Source organism: Bufo gargarizans, chromosome 3 (genome assembly GCF_014858855.1).
Source record: "Bufo gargarizans isolate SCDJY-AF-19 chromosome 3, ASM1485885v1, whole genome shotgun sequence".
Taxonomy (NCBI): Eukaryota; Metazoa; Chordata; class Amphibia; order Anura; family Bufonidae; genus Bufo; species Bufo gargarizans.
In genome coordinates, this window is record NC_058082.1 from 30,792,522 (window position 1) to 30,806,806 (window position 14,285).

The 14,285-nt window shown below is 41.2% G+C and overlaps 1 protein-coding gene across 1 annotated transcript in view; it reads right to left on the minus strand.

Annotated features, from left to right (window-relative positions):
- Positions 1-5,810: 5,810 nt before the first annotated feature.
- LOC122932696 (melatonin receptor type 1B) overlaps positions 5,811-14,285 on the minus strand; it is a 220,462-nt gene continuing 211,987 nt past the window's right edge. The window contains exon 2 of the mRNA XM_044287259.1: positions 5,811-6,679. Coding sequence (XP_044143194.1) covers positions 5,811-6,679 — 869 coding nt within the window. The remainder of the gene's footprint in view (positions 6,680-14,285) is intronic.

Consider the following 14,285-nt stretch of genomic DNA (forward strand, 5'->3'; position numbering starts at 1 on the left):
CTTACTTGCTGCTGTATCTGCAACCCTTGCACCCCCCTCCTGCCATGGAATAAAGTTACCTGCCTATCATCGGTGAGTGCCGCTCGTTTTGTTCTCTTCTTCCTTTTATCAAATCTACTTGTTACATTGTATCAGTGAAGGGAAGCTTGTTCTTGTGATTCTCCTTCCGTCATTCCACCAGACACTGTAGCGACATGTCTGACAACAAGCTTGTTGACTGTTTCCTATGACAGCTGTAATACCCCAGAGGGGGCAATACCATTCTTACACCAAGCTTCTGTCTCTAATGGCTAGCAGAGAATGTCATCTGTGTATTTAATTCCAGATCCTCCGATACTGTGCCATAACAACAGTGCTATGTAACTGTAATGTATTCTATTTCATTCCCTGTGCCTGGTTTACCAGCAGGTGTCATTGTATCTGGCAGAGTATCTATAGATAGAATGGAACTTACCATTCTATTCTCCCCCCTTTTTGGGCAGAAGTGGGCTAGTCCTGCTTGCTACCAAGGGAAGCAGAGTTGAGAGTGGAGTAAGAGGAGTTCAGAGTTTGAGAGAGACAATGAGGCAGCTTAGTGTGGTGAGGGAGCGTTTTCCCCCACTGCTGCAGGAGCTTTAGGAAAGCAGCTCAGAGAGCAGCCCACTTCTGATATAAATAGACTTAGGGGGTCATTTATTATATTGGTGTAAAGTAGAACTGGCTTAGTTGCCCACAGCAATCAATCAGATTTCACCTTTCATTTTCCAAACCAGCTGTCCAAAATGAAAGGTGGAATCTAATTGGTTGCTATGGGCAACTAAGTCAGTTTCATTTTACACCAGTTTGATAAATGACCCCTTGGTAGCTCTGAGAGGCAAAACAGAGCCAAAACCCCTACTCTGTAAAATGGGTCACAGGATACCTCAATCTCATAAGAGACAGTAACTGAAGCGGATAGGAACCAGACTGAAGCCAGAGATTAGCACAGCAGCAGATTGATAAAGCAAAGTATTCAAGTTTACCTGCCAGTTTACCCTTAGTCTACTGGAGCCAAGAGAAAGATCAAGTATTGTTTGGATGACACAAGTTTATTCAATTAAAAACTGTTGAACTTCACCCATTATAGACTCTACTTACGCCACCAACGATTTCAGCTCAATAACATAAACCAGTTAAGAAGCAGCAGGAGGATTGCATTCTTTAATGAGAAATCATTCTGTAGATAACAATATGACATACAAAAATAGTTCAAATAAACTGTGATACAATCGCTCTCCTAAGATGCATAAAACAATATATTGTACAGTATTGTCTTCTTGTTTGATAATAAGCACCACATCGTTGAAATCGGATTTTATGAAATCAAGAATAAAAAACTTTGATCTTAACATTTAGATTTTTTTTTATTGCATTGTGAATACTGTAGACGCCCCGATTCTGAAATGTAGCATGGCATGCTGGTTATTCATGTGACCATGGACTTGATTGATACTGTACCTTTTTACCCAAGCAGAAAGCTGATAGCACCTATTTAAAGGGACAGTACATGCGAATCCACACCTTCCAATGCAACTCTTCAGAGGAGGACTTGGGAGTCTTGATCTAAGGGCTCACGCATTTCCGCATTCACAAAGCCAATATGGCGATGTACTGGATCTGTATTGTGAACTCAGAGATATTCTCCAATAGAATTGTCTGATATCTGGCATGCAATGGAGCAAGCCATAAAATATCTGAACGCCTCCATGTAAAATTGACAGGCCGTTGGCTCAGTATCATGGATTTGTACAACATGAATCATACAGTCTCTAGGATGGCACACCGACTGTGCTTGTCTATGGATAATGCTGGAGAAGTTGTAGAGCTGCGTCTGTACTTTTTGACAACCTATCGTTATAGGATTTGTTATTTTTGGAATTATGTATAACCTGCTAAGTAAGTTAAAACTCAGTGCCAAGATCAATGGTTGAGAAGGTTTCTGGGAACACAACAATCCACAGGCTCCTCCATCCCCTTACAAAACAGAATAAGAATAATTTGTAGAATAAAGGAATACTTCAGCAATATGGGCCTTATGGAAGCACCATGCTATGTCTTAATACCTGATATGCAGTGTCAATAATAATAATAATAATTATAATGCCCTAAAGTACCCAATAATAAGTGTTAAAAACTGGAATAAAGGGGGCAGTAATAAAAGTGTCATAAAATACCCAAATAATAAGTGCCATAAAGTGCTCAATGATAACTCAGCTATATCGTGCCCAATAATAAAAACATCATAAAATATCCAAATTGTAAGTTTAATAAAGAGTTTAAAAAAAACACAGCCATAAAAGGCCCAATAATAGCACTGCCAAAAAGTGCCCAATAATACCAGAGCCATGAAAGGTCCAATAATAGCGATGCCATAAAATGCCCGATAATAGCACTGTCATAAAATGCCCAATGCCATAAAGTACACTGACCAATCATACCACTGCCATAATGTGATGAATAACAGCACTGCCATAAACTACCTAATAATAGCACTGCCATAAAATGCCCAATAATAGCACTGTCATAAAATGCCCAATGCCCACTGCCATAAAGTACACTGACCAATCATAACACTGCCATAAAGTGCTGAATAATAGCACTGCTATAAAGTGCCGAATAATAGCTCTGCCAAAAAATGCCCAATAATAACACTTCCATAACGTACCCAATAATTACACTGCCATAAAGTGCCCAATAATAGCCCTTCTATAAAATGCCCAATAAGTGCACTTCTATAAAATGACCAATAATTACACTGCCATAATGCACACTGGCCAATAATAGCACTGCCATAAAATGCCCAATAAAACACTGACTTAAAATGGCCAATAATAGCACTGCCATAAAGTACACTGCCGAATAATAACACTTCCATAAGGTGCCAAAAAACAGCACATACTGTATGGCTTTCCCATATTGCATGTGCTAATTATCTAATGATGGAGACCCATAGATTGTGGAGGCTGTAGGTCACTTTGCTCCTCCTGTAATCCGGCTCTAGTTTTCACTGTGCACACAGGGACAGTAAAGTGACACATTTAGTACTGCTACATCTGCATTTAAACTACTATATAAGGTCCAGGAGGCTGCCCTATCAGTGATTGACAGCCTTCCCTCTATGAGCTAGCTCTCAATCACTGATAGGACCGCCTCTTGAACTTCAAAACCAGAATGAGCAGGAATTAAAAGGGGTTATTCCATGAATAATGTAAAAGAATGAAAATCAGACATCATATAGTCCATGACAATAGCTTTCTGACAAAGCTACAACCAGCCCTGTACCTCACATGGATCCAGAGATCTCCCCATTCATTGTTCTGCTAGATTTATATCAAGCTGACCGCTGAAGGGGAGTGTCTTTTCTGCTACAGCTCAGGGGTCGTGTCCATGCTCTCCCTATCACAGCTCAGGGGGCGTGTCCATGCTCTCCCTATCACAGCTCAGGGGGCGTGTCCATGCTCTCCCTATCACAGCTCAGGAGGCGTGTCCATGCTCTCCCTATCACAGCTCAGGAGGCAGTTGAAAGATGAAACTGAGCATGTGCGGCCATCTCAGTGAGCAGGGCAAAGAAATAAGAAATTAAGTGGTGCTATAAAGATACGTTTTACTAAATGGCTCAGTGGCTATACAACATTTTTGTTTTACATGTAAATACAAAAGTAGATCCAGGTGCTGGTTTGAAAACTGTATAACATTTTTCATGGGACAACTCCTTTAAATGAATGAAATCCTTTCCTATAAAACGATACATCAATCTGCTCAGCTCCTCCTGCTCTATAACATGAAGCTTAGACACAATGTTCAACGTGACAGGTTCCCTTTAAGCAGGTCAAAATATTTAGTCACCACAGAAGCTGTGATTATTGCTCTGACACTGATCTGTCAATAAAACACATGCCCGCTTCTGTCACCAATTCTTTTTATCGCTTTGCATCTAAAATAAAAAAATAAGCAACTTCCTAAAAAAATCTTCCTCTAAAATATTGTACTATGTGTTGTATACGGCTTCTCTGCAGAACCTTGCGTCTCTATGGTTGCGGTTAGTGTTGAGTGGATTGAAGTATTCAAAGTGGACTTCTATCTGAATTTCAGGAAAAATTTCATTTGCAGTGAAGCCGAATTTCCTCGCGAATCAATTTTCCCTGAAATGGCTGTAAAAAGAAAAAAATACACACTCACCTCATCTATTTGTGTGCAAAGAGGCCACTGGAGATTTCGCGCCAAGATGGCTGCGGCGGCCTCCACGCGATCAAATGGATAAGGTGAGTGTTTTTTTTTTTTTTTTTACCGGGTTAGTTCGTGATGAAGTACTGTAATCCGTCACAAAGCGAATTTCTTTGTGAAATTTGGCGAAGCAGCTGAATCGAATTTTTCATAACTTCGCTCATCTCTAGTTGCAGTCTACAAATAAACCCTGTGTAAGTAATGTGATCCTGCAGTCAACTGTTAAAGTAGCCAGGCACCATTGCCAAATTTTGTTTGACTCAGAAACGACCCTCCTTCTTCATCCACATACTATACAGGCTTGGCCAAGTATGCAAGTGTTCTCGAAAGGAAGGAATAAGCCGCTGCCAGGCACCTCTATTGGATGCTCATCTCATCTTTTTGCTCACATGCAAGGGAACATTTTTGTATTTTTTTAAATCTTTCCTGCTATGTGGGGGGGGGGGGGGGGGAAATTATGCACAAACACCAAAGATTAGCACCATTGTGGAAATCTGCTGCAGAAATACAAGGGTGCAGCGCCAATTTTAATTTGATGTCTGAACATAACCTTACACAATCAGTTAAAGTATATGTGCTGTAACCATAGAGACATTTAGGTATGCATAAGAGCTGTGTACACAAACTCTAGGATGTTATTAACAAAGTATTTTTTAGATGTATTGGAGCAACAGAAAAATGTGGTTGCAAAAGTGTATATGTATATATTTTTAAAGTGCACCTCCAGATATAAAACAACATTCCACAAGTGAATAGTACAGGTGACTATAAGAAACTTTGTAATATATCTTTTTTATAGAAAAATACTTCCTTCTGGTTTGTTATTTATTGCTTTTAACATTGAATTCTTGGGAGAAAGGAGAGGGGTAAAGGAGGTTGCTGGATGAGAGATGCACAAACTGCAGTTTCTTTGCTCTGCTGTATTTAGAACGTTTGACTCTACGACATCTAGTAGGATAAGGCTCTAACAATGTCCAGAATGAGGTAATAAATAACTAAGTAGCATACAGCAGCCTCTTCATCCCCTCTCCTTTTACAAAAAAACTTCTGTGTGTGAGGCTGGAAAGGAGACAGGAGCTACTAGAGATAACAGGCTAAGTGAAGGGAAAGAGGAGGAATGTAGCCTGAGAAGCCCAAGAGAAAGCATCATTCTTAAATCAAATATATTACAAAGTTTTTTTAAAATATTTATCAGTACTTGTTTATAACTGGAGGTTACACTTTAACAATTTTATGACCAGTTTTGGCTACTTGAGTTCCAGATATTGAAAGATAAGTCTTTCTGAAAAAGTACATAGGGGAAATAGTGTAAATAGTCCATTTAAAAGGATTTGGGACTATGCCTCAGGATTTCCATACAATATATACACAATCCAATAATCTCATCAGTTCATTTAAAAAAATCTATACATATTTTCTGATGGAAAAATAGCATTTTCATGTTTATTTTTTCTTTTAGAGATTTTTTTTAAAATTGAAGCAAAACAAATTCAACGTAAAAGAAGGTGAACACCGGCATGTGTTCAGTATGTTCAATGGCTCTTGGTCATTTGTCCTTCACAGTAGAATCAGACAGTATCAGTTCTCATCTGATTATTGTTATTCAGGGCAGGAGAAGGTTTGCTTTTAGGGCACTCTGTCGCTGCTCTAGAGAGTTCCTGAAAGAATAACCTTGGCATCCACAGTGACATTAAAATCCTTTTGTATTCTTTCCGAAAGTTTTGGTTTAGAAGTCCATAAATCACAGCATTAAGGCAACTATTAAAGTAAGCCATGAAGTAACTTAAGACAAACAACCACTCAGGAATTTTGGGTGCTACTTTCGTAGGGTTGATGGCCACGGCTAAACCGATGAAGTTCAGAGGAGCCCAACAAAAAGCAAAAATGACAAAGACTACAAACATAGTAAGAAAGTTCCTGAAGTCACTTTGCTTCATCCTAGGCTTCATCTCGGATTTGACCTTCCTTCTTACTTGAATGACCAAAATCCATATTCGGAGATAGCAAAACGTCACCACAGTGATTGGAACAATGAAATGGATGACCACAACCGTGATGGTGTATGAGGAGCTTACAGTCTGAGTAAAAGTACAGGAATAGATCCGAGGGTCATATTCCAGAGACCCAAGAAAAAAGTTCGGAACTGTGGCCAGAATGGTGAGGACCCAGATAAGACATACATAAAGCATTGTATTCCAAGGTCTGAAGAGCTTGTCATAGACAAAGCTGTGGCAGATGTAGCAATACCGGTTGATGGCAATCCCTGTGATGTTGAAGATGGATCCAATGACGCTGAGGCCCATGACAAATCCACTCACTTTGCAATGAATCTCTCCAAGAACCCAACCGTTTTTAAATATAGCCACCAGGACTAACGGGTAGGGATACAAGGCCACCACCAGGTCTGCAAAGGCCAGGCTTACTACAAACGCATTACCTGCAAGAGAAGACACCAGGTTAGCCTTGAGGAGCACATTTATATTTCAAAGGTTCTCTGAATAACTTAGAAGGTGCCATGTTTCTGAACATAGCTGACTTAGGCTACTTTCACTCTGGCGTTTTTCACTCCGTTCAGGGCTCTCACAAGCGGTCCAAAACGGATCAATTTTTGCCCTAATAAATTCTAAATGGAAAAGGATCTGCTCAGAATGCATCAGTTTGCCTCCAATCAGTCACCATTCTGTTCTGGAAGAGGACACCAAAACGCTGCCTGCAGTATTTTTCTGTCCGCCCTGTGGTGCGGAGCAAGACGGATCCGTCCTGGCACACAATGTAAGTCAATGAGGGATGGATCAGTTTTCTCATGGTGGTCATGACGGATTCGCAAAAAACGCTAATGAGAAAGTAGCCTTAGGGTACTTTCACACTAGCGTTTTTCTTTTCCGGCGCTGAGTTCCGTCCTAGGGGCTCAAATCCGGAAAAGAACTGATCAGTTTTATCCTAATGTATTCTGAATTGAGATAAATCCGTTCAGGATGCATCAGGATGTCTTCAGTTCAGTCTTTTTAACTGATCAGGCTTTTCAGAAAACCATAGCATGTTGTATTTTTACCTCCGGTCAAAAATCCGGAACACTTTGACTGAACGCCAGATCCGGCCTTTTTCCCATTGACTTGCATTAACGCCGGATCCGGCGCCGTGTGTTCCGTCAAAACAGATCCGGCTTTTGCATGTTAAACCCGAAAAATGTGAAAAAAAAGTTAAAGTCCATAAATGGCGGATCCGTTTTTTCCAATGCATTTTTTCATTGTGATTTGTGATCAAAATCCTGATCAGGATTCAAATGTAATCAGTTTTCACACATTTTTCCGGATCCGGCGGGCAGTTCCGTTGACGGAATTGAACGCCGGATTCAAACAACGCTAGTGTGAAAGTAGCCTTACTTACATACTGTACTTACTGGGCCATAGGTAAATTTTTTTGCTTTGAAAGAACTGATAAAACAGGATAAAAATCTTAAGAGACATTTTTTTTAGATGTATCAGCATAGCAAAAATAAGTTAATTGTCGGATCCATAAGGCAGCTGTTCATATGTAATAGAGATTGTGGAGATTATTGTGTCTAAATACAGTAATTTGAGTATTTTCCATCTCTCTGGTGCTTTCTCCAGTACCACGACAATCTTAATAGCATGCTTCAGCGAATAATTTTATTAATGCAAATAGCCTTTATCAGGTGCAGAAGTCATTATTCCATATCCAGTAAGGGCTCTTTCACACGAGCGAATGTCGTGCATGGAATCCAATGCGTGAAAGACAGCCAAGCCCCGTTCCGGACAGCAGAGACACGGAGTAGTAACATGACTGATAATGCTCCGTGCCTCTCTGTGATCTTTTTACTACAAAATCACGGTGACAACTTTATCTCACTGTGATTTTGTAGTAAAAAGGTCACAGAGAGGCAAAGAGCATTATCCATCATGTTACTGCTCCGTGCCTCTGCAGTCCAGGATGGGGCTTGGCTGTCATTCACGCAGCGGATTCCACGCACGGGAGCCGCTTGTGTGAAAGAGCCCTAACACTCGTATATTACCGAATATCACGGTCAACATTGACCTTCAGCAAAAAAATTTAAAAAAATACATTAAATAAATAAAATACATGAATAGTGCAAATTAAAGTCTTTGAGGAACATTAGTCATTTGAGGTTGCTTTTGTGTCCGTTTTAAGTCTGATTTTGCTTTGTGTGCCAGTGACTAATTTATGAAATGGCGAGGATCACCAAATGTCGCAAAATGTGACCAAAAACATCGCAGAAAATGTCACAATCGCCATGAGTTTTTGAAGCTACAAAAGAGATGTATCTGATTTTCTACATGTCCCCCCATTGTATATGTATACATATACAGTCATGTGAAAAAATTAGGACACCCTTTGAAAGCATGTGGTTTTTTGTAACATTTTTAATAAAAGGTTATTTCATCTCCGTTTCAACAATACAGAGAGATTAAAGTAATCCGACTAAACAAAGAAAACTGAAGAAAAGTCTTTTCAAGATCTTCTGTAAATGTCATTCTACAAAAATGCCTATTCTAACTGAGGAAAAAGATAGGACACCCTTGCCCCTAATAGCGAGTGTTACCTCCTTTGGCTGAAATAACTGCAGTGAGACGGTTCTTGTAGCCATCTACCAGTCTTCGACATCGGTCTGAGGAAATTTTACCCCACTCCTCAATGCAGAACTTTTTCAGCTGTGAGATGTTTGAGGGGTTTCTTGCACGTACAGCCCTTTTCAAGTCACCCCACAGCATCTCAATGGGATTCAAATCTGGACTTTGACTTGGCCATTCCAGGACTCTCCATTTCTTCTTTTTCAGCCAATCTTTGGTTGATTTACTAGTATGTTTTGGGTCATTGTCATGTTGCATGGTCCAGTTTCGCTTCAGCTTTAATTTTCTAACTGATGGTCTCACATGTTCTTCAAGCACCTTCTGATACACAGTAGAATTCATCGTGGATTCTATGATGGTGAGCTGACCAGGTCCTGCTGCAGCAAAGCAGCCCCAAACCATGACACTTCCACCTCCATGCTTCACAGTTGGTATGAGGTTCTTTTCTTGGAATGCTGTGTTTGGTTTACGCCAAACATGTCCTCTGCTGTTGTGTCCAAATAATTCAATTTTGGACTCATCTGTCCAAAGAACATTATTCCAGAAGTCCTGGTCTTTGTCAACTTTATCTCTGGCAAATGTCAGTCTGGCCTCGATGTTTCTCTTGGAAAGCAAAGGTTTCCTCCTTGCACACCTCCCATGCAAGTTAAACTTGTACAGTCTCTTTCTGATTGTAGAGGCATGTACTTCTACATCAACAGTAGCCAGAGCCTGCTGTAGTTCTCGAGATGACACTTTAGGGTTTTTGGAGACCTCTTTTAGCATCTTGCGGTCTGCTCTTGGGGTGAACTTGCTGGGGCGACCAGTCCTGGGCATGTTGGCAGTTGTTTTGAAAGCCCTCCACTTGTAGACTATCTTCCGGACAGTGGAATGGCTGATTTCAAAATCTTTTGAGATCTTTTTAAATCCCTTCCCAGACTCATAGGCTGCTACAATCTTTTTTCTGAAGTCCTCTGACAGCTCTTTTGCTCTCACCATGGTGCTCACTCTCACTTCAACAGTCAGGAGCACACCAAACTAAATGTCTGAGGTTTAAATAGGGCAAACCTCATTCAACATGCAGAGTAACGATCTACTAATTATGTGCACCTGGTGTGATATACCTGTGTGAGATCTGAGCCAATTTAAGAGGGAATACATGTGAGGGTGTCCTATCTTTTTCCTCAGTTAGAATAGGCATTTTTGTAGAATGACATTTACAGAAGATCTTGAAAAGACTTTTCTTCAGTTTTCTTTGTTTAGTTGGATTACTTTAATCTCTCTGTATTGTTGAAACGGAGATGAAATAACCTTTTATTAAAAATGTTACAAAAAACCACATGCTTTCAAAGGGTGTCCTAATTTTTTCACATGACTGTAAGATATCCAATATACATCAGAGAAATGTACAGAACAATTTGTGCCAAAGTTACAAAAGAAGGCAAAGCAGATAATTCATACAAACTCAATTTATCAAATATTGCAGTAGAAATACAGTACCGGTATGTGCCATGGATATGTCACTAGAATAAAGTTCATACTCAATAAGCGTAACTGGAGCAGCACATATTATACAGGGCCGGTGCAAGGATTTTTACCGCCCTAGGCAAAGATCCATTTTGCCGCCCCCTCATGTCACTCACTCACTGACAGACAGATACACACTGACAGACAGACACACACTCAGACACTCACTGAATGACGTACACAGAAACTCACTGACAGACATACTCACTGACAGACACACATACACTCACTGACAGACACACACCTACCCACTGAAACACACACACACAGAAACTCACTGACAGACGCACACACACACTGACAGACATACACCTACCCACTGAAACACACACACACAGAAACTCACTGACAGACAAACACACACATATACTCACTGACAAACACACAGACACTTACTGACCGACATGCATCCACACTCACTGACAAACACTCACTCACTGACATACACACACAGACACTCAATGACAGACACACATACATTTACTGACAGAAAGACAGACATACATACACTCATTAACTGACATAAATACACAGGCAGACAGACAATCAGTCAAACACTTAAACACTCACCTCCCTGGGGTCCAGTGTGGTGCAGCTCCTCAGTCCTCCAGCGCGCCGTTTAGTATGCCGAGGCCGGAATGACGTCATATTCCGGCATCACAGAAGGCGCACGAGGGAGGAGTGGGCAGCTGCTAGAACAGCCTCCCTTGCCGCCCGCCTCCTCTCCTCCGGTAATTTACTGGCAGAGCAGGCACCTGCCATCGGGGTAAGCAGATGCCTGCTTTGCCATATTTAAGAAGGACCTCCACCTCCTGGCCCCCTTGTAACGGCGCTGGGGGCGGCTCAAGAGCTGCTCGACCAGGGCTGCAGCCCCAGTCAGGGGGAGGCCACCAGGGCGACCCCAGCAGGCCGGTGCCCTAGGCGAACGCCTAGTTCGCCTATATGGTTGCACCGGCCCCTAAAACGTAAAAAAAAAACTATGCATATTTGGCATTGTCAGGTTTGTATCTACTGATTAGATAAAGTGTGTTCAGTTACCAGCCCTGTGTCTACAGTGAAGTCCTGTGGCAGTGTTCTAGATCAGCTACTCCACAGTTACAAGCTGAACACTGCTACTCCACAGTTACAAGCTGAACACTGCTACTCCACAGTTACTATCTGAACACTGCTACTCCACAGTTACTATATATAGTTTTAAAATAAAATATTCAGTGTGCCTGAAGCCACCACTAGGGGGAGCTTGCTGCATACTGTTTATACAATGAACTCAATAATGGCACATTATTATATACAGTTCTTGTAGTGGTGGCTGCAGGCTTCCAGACTGTGTTTTAAATCTATACTCACAAGTAAGGTAATGCTATGCAGTGTGGTGTATATTCTGAGCATGGGGTAAGCACAGCCAGGGTTAATTATCTTAGCTCAGCCCTCTTAGGGAGCTTAGGTTGTGGGCTGGCTCCAACCCTAGCTCTAGAGAATTCTAGGCAGATGTAGGGATAGATTGAAGGAGGCAGGGAGCAGACTCTATGTGTTCCTCTCCTCAGGCCTCTAGCTTCAAGAATCCAAAGACTAACAGATCTCTGAAGGATCCTCTGCTTCTGCTACAGCAAGACGAAGAAGAGACAAGATTGGAGAATCTGCACGGCCAGGAGAGGAGTGAGTCAACAAGATAACATGTGTAAAGCTTTCCCGGCGGTGCTGCTATGGAGGGGTAACATGTAAAGACACCCTACACAACCTCAGTAATGACTTGGCCAGTCATATCATGGAACATGCACAGGGCCTGGCAAATTGGAGGCATTGTTGATAGAATACAGTTGCTAGCCAGAGATTCTATTAAGAGAGACTTTAGCAATAGTGTAAGCAAAGGACCTTTGCTTCCTAAATTGCCTAACTCATGCACAGACATCTGGGAAGAACCTGTACTGTGTACAGATCATTATTGGATGTACTACAACTCCTATTTTGCATGAAGGTAAAGAAGGACATTTGCTTTGTTAATCTTGGCCTGGTTACTGACTCCTGTTAAACCTGGCTTGGTTACTTAAGCCATATTCTTACCAGTTTGATAAGAATTGAGCTATAATGTGTGTTTATGAGGTTAGGAGATCAGAGATAAGAGCTTCACACGAGCCATCAGATGACAGGATTAAAAGAAAACTGTGACAGTTTGGAAACAGACTGATTTTTAACCAATGTATCTCAGAAACAGCTGAATATTTTTAATAAAGACCAATTAAAAACATTATTATTTGCCCAAAATGAGTCAAAAACAATTGCCCCGAAGGTGTCCATAGCCTTGAATGCTGCTCCTATGAAATGGACCTGGGGCATTATAATGATTTATAATACTGTGTGTTCCTGTGTGACCTCAACTCTCATTGATTTGTACTGACGGCATTATGTGAGTACAATTCATTAGATTTGAGGTCAGGCAGGAACACACAGCATTATAAATCATTAGAATGCCTGGGTCCATGTCACAGGTGCAGTATTCAGGATGGGAAGGAAATACCTCTGACACATGGATTGTATTTCTCGCACTGAATACACTTGTGGGAAATTTGACTTTCACAAAAACTTCACTAGAAGGGAAAAAAATGCCCAAAAAATGCATATAAAAATTTGTGACCAAAAACAACAGTGGTAAAAAAATAAAACGCAGGAATTCCATGGTGTTTTTTTTTTTTTTTTACGAGTCCAAAAAGCTTCCACAAAAACTATGTTTGAAGAAAGCCTTAGGGCTTGTATCCAGCATATGATAAGTCCTTGTCACTTACATCATACTCTTCTCCTGTCTTACTTTGAGTGTCTAATAATAGAGCTGTCATCATCCAGTTTTCTACATCTATGGCAGGGTAATCCTTATCATTCCTGTGTACATTGGAGAGAAGCTGCTGTCTATGGACTGTGTTTGAAGTCTATCAGAAATCAACGACCCCCAGACAGTTGTAGACACGGCAGTGACATCTCAATTCACATCGCACAGTGAGGGTAGGGTACTTATACCAGCTTGAAAAATGTAGCATAAGTGACCCACGCCTGCATTACGCAAATATTACGATTTTCGCAATCAAGAATATAATCTCGAATTCGCGAATATATGACGAATATTCGACAAAATATTTGCAAAATATCACAAATTCGAATATTGCCCCTGCCGCTCATCACTAGTAAGGATATGGAGGCAGATTGGTTGGTGGCAATTCAGCACTTAGGTGCTACTGGCCTAGTGGTTGTTTGGTGATGGGTGGTTTGGCTGTAATCCCACACCTAGCAGCAGTGTCTTCAATGCTGATGGTAGCAGTTCACTCTGCTGTCTGGAACCTCAAGGCTTTTCTTCAGAACAATTAGAGTTGTTCTCTCTGGAGAATTTGTAACAGGAGCAGGAGCTCTGCAGTGTGCTTCCTCTCCTCGCTGTCTCTGGACAGGAACTCTTAGCAGGGTGCAGGTCTAACCCACTCCTGCCAAGAGGGGAGGAACAGTGTGGTTAGCTCTGTTCCTTGCCAACCTTTGCCAACCATTCCTTGAAGGGAAATACGGCCAGAAGCAAACAATAGAAACATAATGCACAACAATATACCGTTTGTAGTACTTCCAAGTCTGGGGTACTACACATACAACGGAATTGCTGCAAACTTTCAGTCTGGATTTATGGTGCTAAATTTTTCTGATAAGTATCGATTTCTGATGTACAATGGGCATGTGTTTTGGCCGAGTGATTTGCTACATTGAGATCAATGGGAAAGCTAAAATCTGCAACAAACTCCAAATGTAATACTCACTCCCCTTTTGGCCTTTCAGGTATCTCTTGCATAGTAACATGACTGTAGACCTGGCCTTCTGTGGGACTGCGTCAGTCATATAGGAGAAGACATCATTACAAGAGACCTGTAGATTTCTCTGTGGCAGACCACACAGTTGGTG